Source organism: Aythya fuligula, chromosome 7 (genome assembly GCF_009819795.1).
Source record: "Aythya fuligula isolate bAytFul2 chromosome 7, bAytFul2.pri, whole genome shotgun sequence".
Lineage (NCBI taxonomy): Eukaryota > Metazoa > Chordata > Aves > Anseriformes > Anatidae > Aythya > Aythya fuligula.
In genome coordinates this window covers 30,545,327-30,568,389 of record NC_045565.1, presented here as the reverse complement: position 1 = coordinate 30,568,389, position 23,063 = coordinate 30,545,327, and the positions used below count along the sequence as shown (strand labels likewise).

The 23,063-nt window shown below is 41.1% G+C and overlaps 1 protein-coding gene across 2 annotated transcripts in view; it reads left to right on the top strand.

Moving 5' to 3' along the window:
* Positions 1 to 23,063, top strand: part of SHTN1 (shootin 1) — a 59,500-nt gene that overhangs the window by 33,625 nt on the left and 2,812 nt on the right. For both annotated transcript variants that reach the window (XM_032190902.1, XM_032190903.1), the window contains 8 exons: positions 5,057 to 5,203; positions 6,497 to 6,650; positions 7,546 to 7,651; positions 9,293 to 9,375; positions 11,967 to 12,076; positions 12,749 to 12,802; positions 15,010 to 15,130; positions 16,007 to 16,190. In XM_032190902.1, coding sequence (XP_032046793.1) covers positions 5,057 to 5,203; positions 6,497 to 6,650; positions 7,546 to 7,651; positions 9,293 to 9,375; positions 11,967 to 12,076; positions 12,749 to 12,802; positions 15,010 to 15,130; positions 16,007 to 16,190 — 959 coding nt within the window. The remainder of the gene's footprint in view (positions 1 to 5,056; positions 5,204 to 6,496; positions 6,651 to 7,545; positions 7,652 to 9,292; positions 9,376 to 11,966; positions 12,077 to 12,748; positions 12,803 to 15,009; positions 15,131 to 16,006; positions 16,191 to 23,063) is intronic.

Here is a 23,063-nt window from a genome sequence, read left to right as displayed (position 1 = left end):
CTCTTTGTGTGCGTGTGTCTGTTCAGGCACTTACTCTATCGGGGAAAAAAGTGAAGAGGCTTCCTCCTCTTTCATGTGGTGTGTGATCTATTTCTGAATATATGAGATGGTGTCTAAATGCTGTAGGACTGTGAGCCTTATAGCATGTATTTCTGCACTTCTACCATGGCAAAAAGAAAACCGTTAACTATGGGAGATTAGAAGATGATAAATAAGTAATGTTAAGTATGAAAAGAGAATCTTTTTTTGTTTTTGTTTCTTTATTTTGAGCCTTGGGCAGTTATAGCTCATAAGTGGATAATGCAAGAGTGTTGTAGATGGACAAACCCTCTCCTATGGAGCAGGCTCTGCAGTAATACTGTGTTTTCAAGGAAGTCATGGTGCTGATGAGGATTGTCTTCTCACACTTAAAATACGTGATCCAAACACCTCTTTGGTGAAAAGCAACTGTTGGGCATCAAATAGGGTTAACTCACCTACTCCAGTTTCTGCATTGGGTAAATCAGATCTCTTCAGCCAGAAAACTTGAGGATGCTGTCTTGCATTGATGCAGGTCTTAACAAAAACTATTGTACATCATCTGGAAAGAGAGAAGTGACTGTTGGCGGCTGATTACTGCACGTTGCTTAGACGTGTCCTGTTTCGTGATCAAGTTGGTCAGTTTTCTGTGGCAGCTTGAAAATCTGGAGTTAGTCTTTAGTGAAAATCCCGGTCTGTGAAGGTCACAACACATTGCTAGAAATGCACCGCTGTGGTTTCCCATACGTCATGTTGTTTTTGTTAGCTGTTGGAGCAGTCTTGTCGTTGTCTTATGTCTCGTGATAGTTACTCTCTATAAAAGCAGATCTGAGGCAAGAATATAAGCACCAGATAAAAAACTTTCAGATCAGAGTAACGCCACGTGCACTGAAAACTAAGCATGTGCTGAAGCAAGTTTTTTGGATGGTGTCCCAACTTTAGAACCCATTTATTTGGTGGAGCTTTTCTCCTGAGCAGCACTTATGAACCCACGAAAACACAAAGGCTTTGTAGCTCCTCCTGGGCAAATGTCATTGCTTGATACGCAGCATTGAGTCTGAGTGCTGAGAGAGCATTGCTAGGTCAATGTCCAAACTGTGGTTGAGTTTCTTAATGTGTTTTAATGAGATATGTCTGTTTCTCAGCTCTTCCATCAAAAAAACACTAGCCATTGTTTCCTGCTGTAAAATTCTTATGCAGTGAAGCTTACAGGCTCAAATGTCCTTCATAATACAGCACCGTTAAGCAGTCAAGGTGTTGAAGTGTCTGTGTATGCGTTTTTTTCCTGATTAGCCAATGAACTAAAATCCACACCTGGAATTACATTTTGAAGCAGAGTACCTCCTGAATTTAGAGCCACGTAGTGCCCTGTCAAGCCATAATCTGTCAATCGCTCTTTCTCCCACATCACACAAAATCCTGCAAACAGCCTTTTCCTATGGGGAGATACAAATGCCTCGAGCCTTCCTCTCTTGGGGACTTACTTCACTTCTGGACACAGGAATATAAGGCTCCAGGGTATCCATATTGCAAAAGACATTGGCTGTTGTGAATTATGGCACATGTAAACGGGAGCTCTACCACTCCACAAGGATGATTTGTTGATTCCTCACCAGGGGATGGAGCAGTGCTGCCAGGGATTTGACATGAGGACCAGTCGGTCAGTTGTCTGATTTTGTTCCATTTCCTATTTGAGGCTTCCAAAGTTTGACTCTGCCTTTGACTCACACCTGTCTTGGCAGTGCTAGGTTAAAGGTTGGACCAGATGATCCTAGAGGTCTTTTCCAACCTAAATGACTGTATGATTCTATTGGTACTGTATTTATAGCTGATGATGTTTCCTGTTGATTTTTCTTTCACTTTGTGCTGCCTGTGATTACGTTATTATAGTAGTGCTGAGGTATTTGGACATTATTCTTCTCTTTCAAGCTGGAGCTAAGCCAAAAATATACAGTGAGTACTCAAATGATTTATAGGAACGTAGCAATGTATGGATATTGAAGCATTCCCTTTGGCCTCATTTTGCTCCTGGGAGAAGTGGTAGTTGGACAGCATCCAGTTGTACTCTGAGCGTTACTTGAACGAGGATCACGGTTCCCAGGGACTTGACACCAGCAGAGTTGCTTTCTAACTTTTCTTAATGAGGAAGAATTCCTTTGGTAACTCTGCTGTAAACAAAAACCAGCTGCAGCAAACGTTATGTGGGTAACGGTTAGAGCAGGGCTCTGAGAACGAGGTGTGGCCTCATTGTGAGGTCAAGGGAAGAGCTTTTATTATTTTCAGGATTTCATCCCCCCTCTCTTTCTCCCTCCCCCGTTTTTTTTTGTGCAAACCCCGCCGATGGAACGTAGCCAAGTCCCAGATTTTCTGCACTTCAGAGCTTCCGTTTGTGAGCTCGGGGAGAGATGTGCAGCTGGTTTGTGCAACCCTTGGAGGTTTTTAAAAAGAAGAGGATAGGTGTAAGTCCTTTGTGAGCTGCCTTTAGTCGCAGTCATGGTTTTGGTAGATTCCCCCAGCACCAACTGACATTTCTCGCCTTGTTTGGGATACTCTGCAGGTCATTGTCTAGCAGGTGCCGGGGTCGGAACGAATTCATCAATTGGTTAAATTCCACCTGGTCTAAATAATCCTGTTAGTAGCTTTTTTTGCCCTTTCAGCAGTTGCTTTAATTAATATTCAGGGTTGTGAGTGCTGAAGCAAGAAGTGACTGTTGTAATTTTGAATTAGAATCAATTCTAAGTGTCTTTTTTTGTCCCGTGTCAAACGCACAGAGCAACATCTCAAAAACTTATGATTGACTCATCACCAGCTCTCTTCCTGCTTTATCTGCCCTGACCATCCTGTCTGTTTTGTCCTTTCCATTTAGAATGTGCTAGTACTTCAAGTTACAGGTGTGTAAGTAGCTCCTGGAATGGGTGGGACTTCCCACTGGAGATTGGTTCCCACATATTTGATTGCAAAATGAAGTTAAAAGGTATTTGGGATTTTTTTTGGTGGTGAAGACCCTTTCACATTTATTGTAAGCAGGGACATATTCACCATATCATGAAAAACTTTCAAGTGATTGAAAAATGCAGGACTTCTTGTGAAAACTTCCAAATGAAATGGTTTCATGTAGTTCTTCAAGAGAACTTCCTAAATTTCCTTCTAGAAAAGCATGTAATGAAGTGAGTGTGTGTTTTCTGCACTTGGTGAAGTATCTGCTGAAGTCGTTATGCGTGATTTCCTTTTGTTTTGGTAGGTTTCAGCTCCTTCCAGCTGGAACATCCCTGTTCTGCTGGTCTTAGTGACAGAAACATGGGGAAAAAATCTGGAATTAAGGCCTCAAAATACTTCTCCATGTCAAAATAAAGAAATAAAATGAATAAAACTCAAATTTTCACGTTGCTTTGAAAGGTCAGCGTAGATAAACTGTCCAGCTTGCACAAAGGTGGCTTATAGAGAGAAGTTGTTTCTTTCAGAGTTAAATAACTTTTTGACTGATTTAAGAAGTGACAGGAGGCTTTGATACAGCATTGAGCTCTTTAGTGCGGATTAGAAAACAGGATTTAGGAGGGTAACTGAAGAAATTGGGGTTATTTTGTCTGGAGCAGAGGATGCTGAAGGGAGATGCTATTATTACCTGGAAGGTGTCAGTCTCTTTCTCAGGTGACAACTGATAGGACACAAGGAAATGGTCTCAGGTTGCACTAGGGGAGGTTAAGGTTGGACATCAGGAAGAATTTCTTCACAGAGATGGTGGTCGGGCATTGGAACGGGGCTGCCTAGGGAAGCTGGGGGGGTTCCCATCCCTGGAGGTGTTCACTGTTTCCTTTTCACTGATTACTTCCAGTTCTTATGACCTCCCTCATGGCACTGCTTTGCCAATGAGTGTTCACGATTGGTTTTATTCGTATATAGACATCAATTGAGTCAACATCACTTGACTCTTCTTGGCATGCAGGGTCAAGCAGGATACGTTGTGAGTTCAGCACAGGCAGGGGGCTTCTCTTGCTGTACTGATAGAAAGCAAGCTGCTTTCTAGAAAAACTCTCATGGAACTTTTGTGTGTCTAATATTTTATTTTAGAACAGTGCTTCAACAGTCTGAGGGAGTCTCTGGCTGTTCTCTGTTCTCCTGCCAGAAGTGGCACGCTTTGCTGGCCTGTGCACGCTCATGTGAAACCTCAGCACCTTCTGCTGTAACAACAGGAACAGGGCCCTGTGGAAGCTCTTGCTGCTTGGCAGGCACCCATCTACCTGAGAAACAGCAGGATGCAGAAAAAATTCACTGAGTAATTTTGGGGGCAGGAAACAGTTTTTGTTTCGTTTTCTCCAATACTGAAAGAAGCAGATCTTAAGGAAACTGCACATGCTGACAGCCTCTGCACCTCTCAGGTGAAGCCTAGAGAGAGGTGTGATATTCATGTCAGCATCATGCTTCTAGGCTGTTGGATTTTTTTTTCCTAATGTATCCATTCCCTGAATCAAAAATATAACCAGTAAAGAGAAAAGAGCACAAGCATCAGAAATAGAAGGCTGAAATTGATCTAAAATGCCTTTTCCAAGGGTGAGTCTATACAACGATTACACAAATATGGGCTGAAATTCATTTCCTAAAGGCACATCATCATTCACATACCAGGTAACAGTACAGTAAGAGGGCTTTATGCCAAGGCTTGCAGATGTGTGTGAGGAGATGTCTCTGAATTCACAAGCTGTTTTTTTAATCTTTCCAGAGCTCCAGAATAGGATAATTCACGTTTCCAGGAAACAAAATTCAGACATGAATTTTGTTTTTTATTTACGCTGCCAGCATGGAAGTAATAGAGGTGTTGCAGTGCGTTGTTCTGGTTCCTTTCTGTGTGAGATCAGCTCATGTAAATTTTATTCTCAGACTCCTTTTCCCCTTCCTTCTCACCACTTCCCCCTCCACCCCTACCATATTAATACAGCATTAACTTATTCACTTTCTTTCCAGCTGCCTTTTTTCCCCCAAAGATAGCTTTAGACTTTGCTTAACTATTGGTTTTGTTTGGGGGTGGGTTTTGTTTTGGCAGATGTTTATTGAACAAAACAAGATGAAAAGGCAAAGTCAGCTGCTTCTGCAAAATGCTGCTCCTGATCAGCAACTTTTGAAGGCTTTGGATGACAATGCTAAGCTAACCCATACATTAGAGGAAGAGAGACTTCAACACCAACAAAAGGTAAAACTAGGTTACTTTTCATCTAATGCAGAAATCTTTGACAGCCTTCTGAATTTAAGGACTGCTATGAATTGTCATGGATTTGTGGTTAAGAATTATTTGTGATCTTGCACCCTGGAAGAGTTTACAGTGTAAAAATTAAACTTCAGAGAAGATTGTGATTCCCTCCTTCTGGGTCATTAGTAAGACATGAGTATAACAACGGAAGGTTTTCCAGCCGGAAGGCTCTGGTTTTGGGAAGTATTCTGGATGCTTGTAAAGCACAAGCTTAATTATAAGCATTAAGTGAAGTTCCTTGAAGTGGAGAAGAGGTGACAGGACAGGTGATGTAAACAAAGGTGATGTAAACTAATCATAGGTGAGAGGTAGGCAGTTCACATTAGCAGTCTGGTCTCTTGCTAAGGAAATGCATTGCATGGAGCAGCCAGACATTGGAACACGGAAAAGCTAGGTAAAGGCTGCAGGATGTCATGATAGGATCTAAATGAAAATAATCTTTGAAACTGGATGCCTAGATCAGTCTTTAACTGGGATAAATCGTCATTGCTTCACCAAAAGCCTGAAATTGAGTTTTCACTTAGCTGTGAGGTCTGTTCTTAAATCTCTGATAATGGAGTGCTAGGAAGAGGTACACCATTCCTGGGCTTTTGGGAATGCAATAATATTAAGACTGTGTAATCTCATATGCTTCTGAATGAGTATTTTGGAAGAATAGTTGCCTGTTTATAGGAAACCTCTGTATCTTTGGCTCCTTGATGTCTAGAGCAAATTATATATATTTAAGGAGTTTGGGGAATTATTGCTGCCTCTAATGCTGATGTTCCACGCTTTACCCATTGACATCTGCGTGAATTGAGACAAGGGAGTTTAAATAGCCAAGCTATCAGTGGAAGCAGTCAGTCAGAGAACACAAGAGGTAATACTCTCGAACATAAGTGGTAATATTCTCATGCTTCAAATGAAGAAATAGTCAGAAACAAAATTAATGTGTTAAAAACTCCTTAAAAAGAAAAAGGGAAAGACTTACAGCTGAAGTACTTTGGTCTAGAAGAAGTATTGTAAGAAGGAGATAAGAGAATTTAGGGTTAGAATAGAAAATTCTGACATTTCTCAGAAAAATCTGTCTAGCTCTTATTCAAAATTTGTCCTCTGTCCAGAAGTTGTAGTTCATTCCTATACTGTAACATCATGTTCTCAGGAATAACCATGCCTAATTTGTTAAAAGGAAGGACAAAAACCACTTTTTTTTTTTTTTTTTTTTTTGTAATGAATGCTGTTGTTTGCCAATTGTAGATCAAAGAACTGGAAGAGCAGCTGGAAAATCAAGCACTGCATAAGGAGATCAGTCGTCTTAAACAGCAGCTAGAACTTCTAGAAGAAGATAAAAAGGAGCTAGAGCTTAAGTGTCAGAGCTCTGAAGAAAAAGCAAGAGACCTAAAGCATACAGGTAAAATCATGTAGGAACTTCCATTTTAAAACTACGATAGGGTGTGTGCGTGGTGTATGTCTAACAATTACACGTTGTATTTGAGACCCAAGAAGCAACGGCTTCTGTAGCTGGGATCCAGACGTGTGCTTCACATGACGTTCAGCAGTTGCCTTCAACCACAGAACGGTCATGTGTAAAATACATGTGAAAGAATAACCTTGTGAAGTTCTGTAAGGTATAAAAATACTGTTCTTAGCCTGCCCTCAGTCTTACAGCTGGATACGTGCATCTGAATGGGTTTCTACATGAAAAAATCGTTCATATTCATCCAAGATGTATCCTCTTTCCTAGTTTTAAAAATTAGTAAAATGGAATGAGAAAAATTATTTATTTATTGCTTTGTTTTTAAAACTGCTTTTTAAAAGGGGCACTGGTGTGTGTGTCTCACTATAAGGAGGGCCTATTTTTTATTTTGATGTGCCTTTATTGTGCTCAAGGGCTGAGCAGGTGCTAGTTCATGATAGCTGGTAAGGAAAGCATCTGAACCCCTGTCAGAGGAGGCCAAAATCCATATCCTTAGATAAGACTACATGTATAACCATGCTTTTTTGAAACATATCCTTAAGAGCAGTATTATATTTTAAGCTTGTTGGCAGTGTTGCTTGGAAGAGATGTTTTGTGTTGGAGCTTTACATTAGCTAAATTTAAGAATATGTCTAGGCAGGCCTATGAGTTCTCTCAGCTGTCTTAGAAAAGATGTTACCCAAAGTTGGACTTCCTAGCAATTGAGTAGTTTAGGTTTTTTGGTTAATTAGTAGCTTTTTTTTTTTGCTGTAAGACATAAGAATCACTTTTAGAGTAGATGTGAGAATCAGAGAACTGACTCTTAGTTTTTTTCATTTCTCTTGCACAGTTGATGAACTTCAAAAACGAGTACACCAGTCTGAAAATCCTCCCCCTCCTCCTCCCCCACCTCCGCCTCCTCCTCTTCCTCCTCCACCACCTCCTAACCCTATACGGTAAGTGTTTAAATCAAGAGTCAAGCGTTAATGTTCTTTGCTAAAGCAGAATACATCACATGAGCTTACATGCAAGGAAGAAACCTGTCTTTAAATAAAAAAAGATTTTCTCTGTTTGCCTCAGACTTCATTTCTTCCACTTTGCCAGCTGGACGCTCTCCTGTCCCACCTGCTAACAGATTTGCACCCTGACCATTCGTGAACAGTGTCTGCCATCACAAGCCTAATCAATTGTCTAGACTGTGACTTTGGAGGAGGAGAGATACCTGACTCCTCTAAATGTAGGAGTTTTTTTTTCCTGTTCACCTGATAGCTGCAATTATAGACTTGTGAAGTGCTTGTCTGAAGCTGCAGCTAAGAATATCCCTTTGAACCAAAGGATATGTTGGATTATTAGTGTGTGCCCCTTCCTGTCAGATACTGGTGATGAAAATGCAGTTTTCAGTTCCAACAATTGTTTTCAAAAATTAAAAACAAAAAAGTAAGAAAAAAACACCACATCATTAAGCAGTTTGGGCAAAATTGTCAAAATTAAGACTGAATTTTTTAAAGGACCATAAAAAAAAAACAACCGACCAATATGATGTGTCGGGCACTAAGCCCAAGTATGTGGAGCCCTAAATAAAATATTTACTATAATGCACTACTGTAATAGAAAGTATGTACACGGAGTCTTGCTAACTGCTGGGTTAAATAATGATTAGTAGGCAGAATTCAACCCTTTGTGCATGGTGCTCTGTTTGTAGAAACCCAGTCTAAACAATTTCTGAACAATTGTGTTCCATCTTTTGCTCCTTTTACCTTTGTTAACTCGTTTGATTTGCCTGCTTCTTTCTCACTAATATTAGTGAGAAAGTGAATTAGCTTGGGGGGTGGTGGTGGTTTGTTTTTTTTAAGCTTGGGTCCTTTAACAATTAGGATGGGTAGCACTATGCATTTTAAGCCCCGTAGTAGCTAAATCAGAGTATTTCTTTCAAGTATTGTGAAGTTTATGTGAGCAAAGGTTGTTTCAGAACCTAGGCACTGGATGCTTTTTTTTCTGGGAGAGAGCTTTGACCCCTTATCACTGGGCTCCGTAAGGAGCGCTGGGGAGGGATAGGCCCCACTAACATGCTCATTGCACGTAGGAGCTTATACTCGGGCTCTAAGATGAATCATTTCATTGTCTGGACTTCTACGTTTTGACTGTAGTGAAGGGATAATTATTTGACACTGTAAGAAGATTACAAACTTGGAGTTGGTGAGGAGATACTGATCACCATATTTAAGTGTCCTCTGGAGAATAATACTTCACTTCAACATCTACAGCTCTTCCTTCCCTTTTTCTTTTTATGCTGGAACAGCTTCAATTTGTCATGTGTCACAATGAGACACTGTCTTTTAATATTCAAATCTGAAGTGTTTTGATTTGTGCCTAATGTCTGTTAAAAAGAAATAAATTTCTCTGGTGCATTTTGATGGGAGGCATTGTGGGGGGTAATTCAGTACATACATCTGCATTCAAGAACTGTTAAATGAGGCTTTTGTAAGCAGCTGTATAATCAGGTATAAGCAAGCTGTTTGTGTGTCATGTTCAGGGTTCATTCTAGCAGTGTGTAACAGAGGACAGAATGACAATCTGCAGTTTCATTTTCCTCAAAGGTCTCTCATGTCAATGATTCGCAAGAGATCTCACTCCAACACCAATGTGAGCAAGAAGGAGAAACCTCCTCAGCAGGAGTCAGGTATGGCTCATCCTTTCTCGAGTTGTGTGGATTGTTCACTAGATAATACAGACGGAGCTAGTGAAAATGAACTTTGGGTGCAGGTAGTTACACAAATGCTTGCAATTGCCAACATAACAATTACTGTCTGTGTCCCAGCATATTCATATGCCTTGCAGTCCAGAAATGTGGTTGCAGCCTAGGTATTATATCAGCAGCAGTTACACTGCAACAGCATTGAGAGGCTCAGCCAGGTAGCTGCAGCTACAGCACGTCCAGTGCTCTGCACATCCACAGGTTACCTGGAAGAAGCAGAAGAACAAACCCAGCAATCATTAAGAGAAGTGCAGGCTGTACACTGGATATCATAGGGAAGTTTCCAGCTTAGAATGGCTTCTTTTTTGTGAGTTCTCCTGTCCAAAGCCTTTCTACAGGGCTACTTTAAATGCTGCAGTTTTCATCCCTCGATTCATATCTTCTGAAATTACCACTCAAAGCTGACCGTAATGCTAATCCTTTAATAACACCAAAGAACTAAAAACAAAACAGTCTTGCACTGAGGTGGCTCTGCATGCCAAGTAACAGCTGAAATTGCATTTCATTGTTGTTAACGGAAGCTGGAAACTTATTAGGTTGAGAACAGGAGTTAAGTACAGATTTACGAGTGATCATGCCTGCCTGAAGAGTCAGAGCTAGTCAGACAAGTGTTGCCAGTTAAATAACCAAGGTTTTCCTCTTTGTTTCTCTCTTCCTTCTGGAACAGCGGGAGTTTGTTTGCATTGAATTGCTTAACTCGTTTGGTGCCACTTAAACAAAGAAGGGGCCTGCAGAAGGGAACCAGGCTGAAATTATAGGTGTAGGGTATGACTGTTAAGGAAGGATCACTGTTAGCAGATGGCAGCAGTGTTGCAAACACGGCTGGATTATCGGATGGGACCGACAAGCAGGAAGTGGGGGAAAGGAAGCGTGACCACTCCTGTTAGTTAGGTGAGGGAACAAGGAATGGAGTGGATTTGGGCAGGTTCCTTGGGGAACCTTTGGGAACTGGTTACCAGTATGGGAGAAATAAGGGTGCTGGTCTGGGTAAAATGAGAGACATGACCTTGTACCAAGATCCCTGATGAAGAGTCAATCTTATCTTTCAGTAACAGTTCAATTATGTTGCCTTCATTTATCAAGTTTCCTTACCTTGAAGCATCTTAGGTGTTTTGATTACACCTCTTTGTTGAGACTGTTGCAAACAGTGATTGCAGGAAATATTATGAAATTTACAATGAGTTCTCAAAACCTTATTCTTTCATTATTAGCAAACTTTAACAGTTCTGACCTTTCTTCAATCATATATGAACTGCTTCCTCTCTTAATAGAGCTTAATATTTATTAAAATAAAAATAAAAAAGGGGAAAGTTATTTGTTGATCTAGTTATTATGTTCACCCCGAGGCTTGTTTTGACCCTTCTGAAGGACTTAGAATGAGTGGTTTCTATCCCATACCAGCAATTAAGCTTTTATATTCGAAACAGCCTGTTTGTGAAATTAAAGCCTGACATTAAATTGGATTACAATACAGAAACCACATTTCTATGAATCATCAATAGTACTCTGACAAGTGAGAGAGCAAAAGTCTATTTAAAATTCCCATTATATAAGGTACAATATTGTAGCTTTGAATAGCATCAACCATATTTCTCCGTGTATTCTTTTTAAGTAGTCTTTTTTTTTTTCCTCTTTTCAGCATGTCACATTAAGCGTCTTTTGTTACGTTCCCCAGAGGGCTGATAAGTTAACAGGTACTGGTTAGGTTCATCACGCAGCCTCTAGTTCCACCTGAGTGCTTTGCAGTCCTGATACAGAATCTCTTGAAAATCAGCCTGTTTAAGTCTTGCCCTTTAACTCAACGTGATGTTATTAAACGTGTGGTTTTAGTTTGGTCTGAAATGTGGGTAGCATTTCAGAAAAAGTTCCTAAGCCCATGTGAAATACAAGCAACGTGGTGGCCCTGTAACAGGCTGCCTGTAGGCCATGCTAGGCCAGGATCAGGTTGTCCTGTGTTAACGAAGCTGTGGAAATGTCTCCTGAGCCACAATGAACACAAACAGGGGGGCCATATTCTTCAGTCCTTGGTACTCAGCCTTATGACTCTGAGCTTTTGCAGTTCCCACACAGAGATAAAACGGCTGGCTCCTGCCATCACATAGAAAATGGGAACAGCTTTTAGGTGTATGTAGTGTAAGTTAGCCCCTCGTTGTGGGGAAAGCTGAGGGTAAGATAGAGGTCCTTTAAGGAAGACCCCATGAACAGCCTACTTATTCAGAGAAAACTAAGATTATATATTTATGTTTATCATTTACATTTTTAACAAAATTGAGCAATAAGCACCAAAAAGTGTGTGAGCACCAGGCATCACATGTGCAGTCAGGAAGGGCTACTGCAGGGAGTATAACTAAACATTGATAAATGCCAGTTCATCATTGAAACTAGTGCATGGTTACAATGGCTGGCTGTGTCTGGCAAACAAGCTGTCAAAGAGGCTATCAGTTTAATATATTTTTTTTTCTAATATTCCTCTACTTCATATTTGGAATGTGATATGTTCTTTGATTTTGGAACAGGTGAAGAAGTAACAGATCTGAAGAGACAAGCTGTTGAAGAAATGATGGACAGAATTAAAAAGGGAGTTCACCTGAGACCAGTCAACCAGTCAAGCAGACCTAAAACAAAGGTTTGGAATAAATTGCAAAGCAATGCTATTAACTGAGCGTAGTAATTTATATTGAAAATAAATCAGATTTTCTACAAAACATACAGAAGAATACATTTGCCTTGCTTTCCTCTTTTGCTTTGCTTGATTTTGAATAAAATAAATTAGGGAAGCATAAATCTGAATTAAAAAAAGTGAGACCAACTCACTTAAGTAAGTAGAAGCCCAGTTTCTTTGACACAGAAAGGAACTGAAAGCAAACCTGTTGTAAATAAATGGCTGCAGAGAAAGAAAAAGCACAGAGGGAATAACTGAATTGGTTAAAGGGAAAGATCAAGAAACGTATTTAGCAATATTTCTTCCTCTTGTGCAATACTTCTAGCCACATTCATGCATTAGTGCTATAAAATACCACTTGCTGTCTTCATAAAAGTGTAATCTTTCCCAATGTGTAGTCTGGGATTTACCATCTGAGCTAAGACTCTTCCCTTCCTCTATATAAGCAAATAGCTTGAATGTTACCCATGGGCTTGTGAGAGGAGAGAGCACGGGAAGGTGATACAATTGCATGCCTGTGCAATAGACCCTTGTGCGATGTCTGGTGAAGGGCAAAGTCTGTCACAGTCCATTTCAGTTGGGCCAGATCAGTAAGCACATGTTTTTTTAACCTGTGTTTGTTATGTTTGCTTACAGCCAGAGACACCAAAGCCTTCTGAAAGTGCAATGAAAGAATTAAAAGGGATTCTGGTAAGAAAATGTGCAATTTATATTTCAGTGTTGTCTTTGCATTGAGCTGGCATTCTTGCTGTGTGAAATAGATAAGTGTTTAAAAGTTATGTGTTAGTATTTTGGTTTGAAGCTGCAGAGCGGTTCTCTACAGAATCCCCTGAACATCTCCACTTTTGACTTTGGTCCTGCTGTAAGAATGTTTTTTGTCTTGCTAAGAGTTTAATTTGGAGAAAACTAACCTGTTAATTCAGCTCCAGGTTTGTACGTTCCTGCCACTAGGGGGGCTGTTATATTCTGCACCTGCCATAGGACCTTCGGAAACTTTCCAAGTACTCACAGTAGAGATACTTAGGGAGGGAAAGGCACCTGCATAAATGTAGTCCAAAGTAAAGCCCCTGGACTGCACAGATGAAGAGTTCTCATCAAATTTCATCTTAGCATAGACATAGTTTAAATGGAACAAGAGCTCTATAATCCATTTGTATTTATATGCAGAAGAAACAGATTCTGAGTAGCTCTCCAAATACCTGTTTGTCACTAAACAGAGACATTAGGCTTGTATTTGGGCCTGCTCAAGTAATGTGCTTAAGCTGGCTGCTGTTCTGTTCTTAACTCACCAATTGCATTGCTTATTTAACTGGTTGCTTCTTTTTCACAAGTGCTAACATTGTATGGAACAGTCAGAAGTAGCCATAGTTCTTGCTCCCTGATTTTTGTAATCCCAAAGCTTTTAAAGCTGAAGTGCATCTTTGGTATGTCAAGTGAAATTTTGCCTTTGTGATGTGAAATATGGTAAAATTCTGCCTGTATCAAAGCAAAACACTTCAAATCCACTCCACAGCAGGTAGGACTGTTTATCTGATCACCCATGATAGCACCTAAATATCCCTTTTAAAAATTAGCTTCAGTATTTTTTTGGGTGATGCAAGATACAGCGAAGGGAGTAGCCACTGCGATGATAATAGCTAACAGTGATTTTAAATAATGAGTGTGGGACCAAGGACGTATTAAATTGACTGTTCTCCAGTCATGTGAAAGCAGCAGAAGAAGGGAAGAAATGATCTAGAGAGCTACCAGACCTTAATGCTGCGCTGTAATTAGAGGTACACATAATTAAACATGGAGGTAAATAGAAAAGGAATAAAATGTGACGTGGAGATTGTTTTAAATGGAACTCCGTAAGTGTATCCATGGTTTGCTATGGTGTGCTATTTGGACCTGTGTGGACTCAACAGCCCTGCTGAAGGTCCTTTCGTTTCCTAATAGCTGTTTTATTACTTTGACACTGTACCACTGACATCAGGGGAGACTTGATTATGTACTTCAGAGGAAGCAGAAAGAGACCTACAGTCACTGTACTTCTGTGTCTAGCTTGCTGCTTGTGAGCCCTTTAGGATATTTGCAGTATAAGACATACTATATAAAATCCAATTCCAGTCTGTTCGTGAGACCAGTCATTATGCACAGTCGGACAACAAACATGGGGGTGGGATGTGATGGAGTAAACGTTTGTTGTTACTATGCTAATTATGCATTTCATGTAGACCTCCATATAATTGTTACAAACAAAACATTTATGTTCTGGAAATTGCAGAGTTGGAGCAACTCAGTTGCTCAAGTTGCTTTCAGATATGTATGTTTGCACAGATAGGGAGCACACTGCTCCTTAATAACATACCTCCTCAGTTAAGTTTTCATCCAGTATATGGAAATAGGCTCAAATTTATGCCAGATCACATTATAGGATATAGTAATGTTGCAGTTGCATCTTGTACGTGATGACTTCTACAGATGCGAGTGCACCCAAGCACAACACAAAAACGCACTCAAGTGCAAAACATGCTGGAACAGTGAAATATGTGGCTTTTTGCTAATAGAGGCAATGGACAGTGTTTTAAGATCCTTTAAGTTTTAAGAGGGAGGAAGGTGGTAGTTCTCTGCAAACACTGAATTTTGTTCATTGGTGATCCACAGCATCTTTAAGCTTGGTATCAACCCTCTAAAGTAGGTAAATATGGTTAATCCATAGATAGGGAAAGCCTAGGTAAGGGGAGGAATGGTAGCCAGGGCCCTGATGCTCTTTGTTGTATTAAAGGGAGAGCTTTGCACTCTGATTTAGAGCTGCGGTTGTTTTCTCAGAGTTAAAAGGTTCTCATGCTGGGCATATGGGGTGTTTGGCAGGGCTTAATGTATACTCAGCTTTTCAAACCTGTTTTTTGCCATAGGAAACGCTGAACAAATCCACTAGTTCCCGAAGCTTGAAGTCCCTTGAGACAGACAGTGGTGAAACAGAGCTAGAAAGAGTTCTGCGACGCCGGAAAGTGACTACTGACCAGGACAGTGGCGGTAAGGGGCTTGATTCTTTCAGAGGCATCTTCCTACCCCTGCATTAAGTGACTCTTGAAGCTTTACTTTCTCTCCCAGACCATTGCTGTCTCAGCCATTATGGAGAGCCCTGCCTACTTCTACATTGACTCACATCCCCGTTATTCCTGTTGCTTTTCATCCCTATTTTCTCCAAGAAATGCCTCTTTCAGGATTTTCTGCAAATGCAGCCACATACAAACAGATGCCTCTGTCTTGGTTGGAGCTCAGACAGTGGTACTGGAGCGTTACTAGCCTGAGCCTCCTGTGAAAATGTTCTGGAAAGTAATGGTAACCAGAGCAATGGGGTTAGGACTCCGGTTTTGAATTAACATCCTCTACAGAGCAAGGGCCTTGCAGTTGTTAAGATATCTGCATCATCATCTCTAAGAAACTGTTGATGTTCTCCTTGGCTAGAAATGCCGTCTGTGCAAGTGTAAGTCCATTCCATCTTCCATGCAGATGTGCCTTGTTTTAATGTCAGTGAATGGTTTCATCTGGGATTTTGTAGGTAGACAGTTCACTGATTACTCATTAGTATGAAAACATTTTTTGTAGGTGGGCTACCTCTCACCCCAGCTGGACTTCACGCAGGGAGAGCACTGACAATTAGTGACTTGGTGGTGCTGTGTTGACAGCAGGACTTACAACCACAGAAAGTGGGGGGATCAAGTGCACAGCTGTGTCGATTTAGCAGGCTGTGATAGTGGTAGGCTGAGAGAAGGGAAGCTGCAAATAAGGTGTTTTGATGCTCTTTAAAAATTCATTTTGACTTCTGCAGGTGACTTGAATTCTGTTCTTTTTACCTGTTGTTTCTACACCAATCAACAGAAGCATTAAACTTTCTTTGGGTTTTAGGCCCCACTGGAATCTTGGCCACATCAGAATCAAAATCTGAGCCTGTGCTAGGTTCAGAAGCCAGTGCTGCACAAACGGCGTTGAACAAGAAAGATCTGGAGACAGAATTCAGTACCAAAGTATCCGATTCAGGTCCTGTTTCTAACCAGCTTAAAGGTGCTGCAGGTTCCAAGGCTACGTCACAGTAAGTAGCATCTGGTTTTCTAGGTATATTTCAGTACCAGATCTGTTTAGCTGATGTGTTCTGAAAGTGATTTTACATCAATTTTGGTTAACAGGATAAAGGTACTATCTATAGCTGTTTATCAGTGACTCCTCAAATAACTCACAGTCTCACCTGGAGATAGGAGTTGAATTCTGTGTAAAAAAGCTCTTTTCCTGTAGAATCTGTGAATGTTGCTCATAAAAAAGTTCATCTTCTCTGCCACAAAAAAAGAACTCAAGATTTTGAGGGATAGCAAGGTTGAAGGTTTTTTTCCATATCCTGAAGAGAAGAAGGAAATTATATAATTAACTCTTGATCCACAGAAAAAAAGTTTTTGCACAGTTTTTTTTCAAAAATAGATTCATTTAAGTCATATTGGTCTCTGTGCAGCTGTGCAGTTTCTGTTGGATCAAAATGAATGCAGACTATTACTCTTAAATCTCAAGATAAAGATTCCTCAGGGAAAAAAAAAAAGCAGTTAGTGTACAGTATTTGCACAGACAATATGTCACAACAAAATGAAGATCCAAAGTGCCAGGTAAGCATCAAAGAGTTAAACCTGCTTCAGAAGTATTTATTTCAGATGGATCCGGTGGAGGATTGGCTTGCTTTATAACAATACCAAGCTGCTTTTGAAATGAAGCTGTGTGCTTGCTTCAGTTCCAGGACATCTGTCAGTTTGTCACTTCAAGAGAAGGAAAGAGATGAGACAGATCAGCAGCATATTGTAATCCTGGCTAATTAAACCTCTGATTTCCCGTTCTATCAGTTCAAAAATGCCACCAGTATCAATTCTAGCAAGTCCCCATTACGTAGTTCAAAGGAGTAAGTCACGACACATGAGCTGGAAATTCAGTTCACATCTATTTTTATGACCTGATATTTACTTCACTCTTAAGTACCTTTATGATTTAATTTTGAATGGATAGAGCCCAATTTCTTTCCTATGCCTTGCAGTCTTACTTGATTCACACTGAGTTTTAAAAGCAGACTGCTTTTTCCAATTATACGTATTTTCCCCTTTTATTTCATTAAAGTATCCTTAGAAGAAAGATGATCTTCATCTTAATTTAATCAGAAAGAAGATTTGTTCAACAAGTAATTTGACAGGGATGATGCCATTGCATTTTCTTGAACTGCCAGAAAGGCAGAAAGGTTCACCCTGACAGAAAGGTGAGGTGGTTCCTGAAAATATTACTTGTAGTTTGTGGATTTCAACAATTTTGAACAGATAACCTTAATCAGAAAGCACAGCAACTCCTACCATCCTTAGTCTACCTTTTATTCCACCAAACTAAGTGCAAATTGCATTTACAAGAAAGGAAATGAAATAATTGCAGGCCCCAAGGTCTTGCAGAATGCGTGGTGAATTGACAGTGAAAAGGATCTTGTGTTGACAGTCACAGTTGTTATGTGTTATAAAAGCATATGTGAAGCTCAATTTATTTCTCAGCTTGCCTATTCAGTGACATCCTAAAAGACGCGTTTCACTTTAATTTATCTGTTTAAAGCATTAAAACAAATGTGAAGGGCCAGACTTCGCAGTGCTCAAGGGCTTCTTTGCACCACGTCACTGGTGTAAACCTGCTTAATTGGAAAGGTTCATCACTGAGGATGGTTTTCCAATGAGAGAAGGTGCTGGGGCTCCCTCATGCATCTGCTGGGCTAGCAGGGAGGAGTGGAAATAACCAAGCTGCTTCGTACCGTGTTGCAGTGCAATTACTTATCTTTTTCTCCTGGGTGCAGAGGTTAGTAGGGGCTGCCTCCCGACTCCAGGGTGTGTAGCATTGTTTTGAAACATGGCTCGTTTGAAGCAGCCATCAGAAGGAAGTTCGTTTGCCTAACACATCTGACAACTTAGTTTTCTAATTAGGCAGCTCTGTAGATTGGGGCAAGCAGTTCAGTTTGCATCAGCAGTGCGATGCTGAAGCAAATCTCCCTCCTGTCCCTGTTTGCTGTGCTTTTATTTGTGTGCTGGAGTGGTTTCTGTGCACAAACAGATTCCTGGATGCACTGGTTGGGAAAATTATTGTTCTTGCACCACACTATTCCCTAAAGTTGCCTGTGATAACCAAGTAGTGTACAGCTTTCAGCAGATTCCCCTAGTGACAAAGGCATAGCAAGGATTCATTGTGGATCTTTGTAATTTGAAGGAGTAATATTTATTGTTAATACTAACAGCCCTGTTCATCATTATTCACTTCGAGTTACAGCTAAGCACACCTGTTCTCCTGGAGAAGGAAGGGCACGTGTTTGAAAAAGGCACAGCCTTGAAAATAAGTCTGAATGGTACCTCAGAAGTCAGCTCATTGAGTAAAACCCTGGTGTGCCCACCAGGTCAGTGACAACCTGACCTAGACACTAATGTGATAGTGGGATTTGGTCAGGGGCTGAAGCAGGGCTCCCCACACAACGTGGTTCTTGGCAGAGTGAAGTGCTCGCGAGGCACTAGCCCCAAGCAGGCCACTGAAGTTAGTCACCAAAGGAGGGGTTGTGGGCAAAAGCTGTGACGTGAACAAACAGAGGTGGATTCAGAAATTTCCAGGTAACAAAACTAATTGATGACACTTCAGCCACAGAAATTAATTCAGAAGAAGGAGGTGGGGTTGGAGCACAGGGCTGTGCGTTACTTCGGTGCAGGCCGCTGCTAGAAGCAGGCCTGCAGCCCCCAGGCAGCCGACTTGGGATTGTGCAGTTTAGCTCAGGTGGCAGCGAGGGGGAGGACACAAACAAAGTGTGTCCTGTCAGGAAATTGAGGCCTTACCTCCGCATTCAGGTAACTTCCTCTACAAATCTCTTCCCAAATGTTTAACCCAGCGTGAGTGTAATTCTGTGACAATTGCTGAGAGCAAGGTGACAATTTAGCTCCCTCGGGAGCACAGAGAGCTCCCGTGACTCCCCGCGGTGTGCAGGCACAGAAGGGAAAGGTGTGTCTGGCTCTGCTCCTAGGTTGTTGGTTTTTTTTCCTGTTCCTCCCCCTAGAATTTTGTAAACATTTTGTTTCTGGGCACCAGAGATCTCCGTTAACAGAGAGAACCACGGAGAGGGCTAGTCTTAATCTCATGATTTTATACAATTAAAGGATTTGTCCTCCTCCTCCTGGCTGTAATCTTAGGAGCCCTGAATCACCTACCAGCTCTGTGGGAAGCAGCTCAGCCCCAGCTAGGCAGAACTACAAAGGTTTTCCAGGGCAGCTTGAGCATGGGCAATTTAGTTTGAACAACGCGGGAAGAAAACAATGGGATGTTCTGGAAGTTTGGGATCTCCTTGACTTGAACTGCTCTAAAAGCTCCCCTCACACACATTTCTTAGACTCTACTCTCCCTGTGCTCCAACTCTCAGTGCAGGGAGGAGAAGCTCTTCAAGATTCATCATGGAAATTAATTTGCCAATCTTTATGAGCTTCTTCAAAAAAGTACGTAAAACAGGAGCAATTTCCCCTGACTTGATCTGCCTTACTAAAGATCTTCTACAAATACGTTCTGGTCACTGCTGTGTTGACCACTCCTACTCAGATTCCTGAAATGGAGAAAGTTCCTTGTGCTTTCTTGGTAAATACCTAGAGTCGTACACCCTCAGAGTAGGGAACCCACAGGCTTGTTCACTGGTGTCGTTGTTTGTATCCCCTGCAACTTGTGTTTGACAAATGGATGTTTTTGTTTTTTTTTCAGTTCATTTAAGGCTTTTCAGGCTTGTAATCGGTGTACTCCTTACCGTTGTTTGGTTTTAGCCTTTGGTCCTGTCGCATTCCGATGCTGCGTTAAAAATCCTGAAATATTTAATAAGCACGTCTTCAGCTTTTATTCTCAGTGCAAGTATTTGAGGAGGATAAAGCCAACTGCTGGAGTCTGGCAGACTCCTTGGGCAGTGGTGGGGTGAGCAGAGCCGGGAGCAGTGCCCCATGGTGCTGCACCAGGTCAGAGGCTGGTGGAGTTGAGCCTTTCTACTGTTCCGTGGAGCCCCGTAAGCGTATGAGCTTTGTTGCACGAGTGGTGTTTGTCTTCAGCTATGGGGATCTTGTAGGAAAACAGGAACAGTGGGGTCAAGGTGGGCGGCACTTAGCCAGATAACAAGCTGCGGTTGGCACGTAGCCCCAGTTTTTGAGCTTTATTGAAGATGCAGCTGGTGGTGAGCAAGAGACAAATTAACTTAATGCCTCACATCTCATCTTTTGGGCAGTGAGGAACAGCTCTGGTTGAGCTTTATTTGGGGTTTAAAAGCAGTTTGGCTTTGAAGAGAGATTACAGGTATTCCGGTAGGGACCTTGCTGAAAGGCAGAGTGCTGATTTGATGGCATGCTAATGTTGGCTTTTCTGTCAGAAATTACCTCATGCTAGCCTAGGCTCCAGGCAGAGTACCAGCCTTCAGTTCCACGTGCTTAACGATGTACTTGCAAAGCCAGTCCTTGCTGAAATGGATTTTTGCCACTATTTTCTGCATATGGTGTAAAAAACAGATTTTCCTACAGTGTGTTCTTTGAATGGTTTCCTTTAGCCCTTCTGCTTTTGTGCATTGCTAGGAAATTGGATGAGATGTCGTTCAAAAAACGTTGCTGATATTTATATGAAGTTCTGGTTTCTGATGGAAATACGTTCAATGATTTCATGAGCAGAGCACCAAGCAAGGTTAAATAACACTAAGGTTATAATACGAACCTGAGGAAACAAAGGAAATCCAGGTCTCAGTTGACAATCCAATCCTTAGTTTGCCCTTTTGTTCTGCTATAAATTATTTACAAAAGGCACAGCAGCACCAGTTCACAGATAGCCCATTGGTCATAACCCTTTATTTTTACATCTTCTGTAACTGTATGAATGGAAAATAATGCTTTTGATACTCTTACATCACAAGCAGTCCTTCTCAAAGCTGCATGGGACCATGCATATCCTATACAGTTATCTCAAATGCATTTATTATCCAAATCTGGACTTCACAGTACAGAATTTTGTATTTAGTCATAATTGTTTGTAAGCCTGCATATGTTTTTATGTATGAAGGAGTACGATAAAACCAGGATCTCAGTTTCTGGCTTAAATCTCTAGTTGGACAAGTAGCAGGAGTACTGATAACAACGTTAACAATCTTAATGAGGGAAGAGTTTTGTATAGAGCTCGATAGAGCTACCTTGGCTGGACAAATTTGTAATTGTTCAGCACTGTGGCTAACTCCGTCCATACTAATTGCTTTTGCAAGCTTAATTTGTAGCAGCAAAACCAGTTTTTTTGAAAGAGGGCTCCAAAATTATGTTCATTCTTGCACTGAAACTTTATTATGCCTGCATTCTGCTCTTGACAAGTATAGAAAAGGAGCTATGAATACCTGATAAATAGGGTTAATAATTTTAACAATACCTCAGCTCTAACAGGAGCACTGTCAGGCTGGTGCTGCACCAGTGTAAAGGATTTGAAGAAGGGAATGCTAGTACAACCAAGTCTGAATAGTAATTCTTATTTTTATGCTTGAAATGCTGATTTAATCACTGGTTTTCTCCATTAAACTACTTTATATCGACATCTTTCATTTTTCTGTCCTTTGAAGGTGGTAAATATGATTGCCGTTTTATCCATTTTTGTTATAAATGAAACAGACTTCAGAGCGTTTGGCTGTGCATCAGTTGTTGGAATGCTGCCATACACTAATGCAGACTCCCCACTGTGAGCCCAGTGAAGAATTATACTTTGATTCACCAGATTGTATTAAATAGTCCAGCTGTTGGGATTTGAAAGATAGTTACCTCCAAAGTGAAATAAAAATGAACTTGGCATTTATGGCTTTGACCATTTTTATAGTGTTGGGCAATCAGCTTTTCAGAGGTAGCACTTTTTAAAATAACCCTCTTCTGGTTACACCGCTTTAAAAAGTTTAATTTGCTGTAACATTCAAAATACTCCACCTTGTATTTTCCGGAATGATTGGCAACTTTTGCATAAAATAAGCATTATTTGCCTTATGAAATCACTAGCTTCTGATGATAATCAAATGAGCCTGAAACTGTATCTATTAGCGCCAATTTCTGAATTAATTAACTTATACTGAAGTTCTAATGTTAAGAGACAATTCTTGTAATTAAAGCTTGAACGTGGAATTTCATTTGATACATCCAGTACATCTCAGCAGCAAACTGAGTAAATTCTTCCTGAAATGGCAAGTGCAACAACTGTGGTTTCTCTGATCGTTTACTTATTTTTAACCTGTACATTTACTCTCCCCCACTCAGGTAGAGAGAGCCAGCACACTCTCAACCCCATGCTCCAGTTGTTGAGTGGGGTGACCTCTTTTCTCTTCCTCGTTTCCTCTAGGACAAAGACCGTCACAATAAAGGGCAGTTCACAGCAGATGGATCCACTAGATGAATTTCTTTCTTTGGCCTCCAGTTGATTCTACTTTTTCCTTTCAAGAGTGTTACCTTAGCGGTATGGAAGGCCATTCCTTATGAGTAAGCATGAAAAATAATAATAAAACAAAAAAAAAAGCCTCTGAACTACTAAATACAGTTGCATTCAGCATCTGTTCAGTTTGGCTTCCCGTGAGAGCTGAACCACATGCCCGTGTAGGACCTTTCTGTGCTAAGGTTTCTGCTCCTCTCTGTTTCGGTGGCTGTGGCCGTGTCAGTGCAGACGTAAGGCTCTGCCTGTCTGAAGAGGCGCTGAGCGTGCAGGTGTCACTGCCCTGCGGAGTCTCTCCAAGCACGTCTGGTTACGTGCCCACAGGTACACAGGGCCAACGTGCCCTGAAACCATGGGCAGGGGCAGCTCTAAGCCCCCGTGTAAGCTGCCTGCCTGCCCGATGGCAAGGTGGGTCCTGAGGGCAGCCTGCAGGTGGCAGGGGAACACCCTGGCTTGTGACACGTTC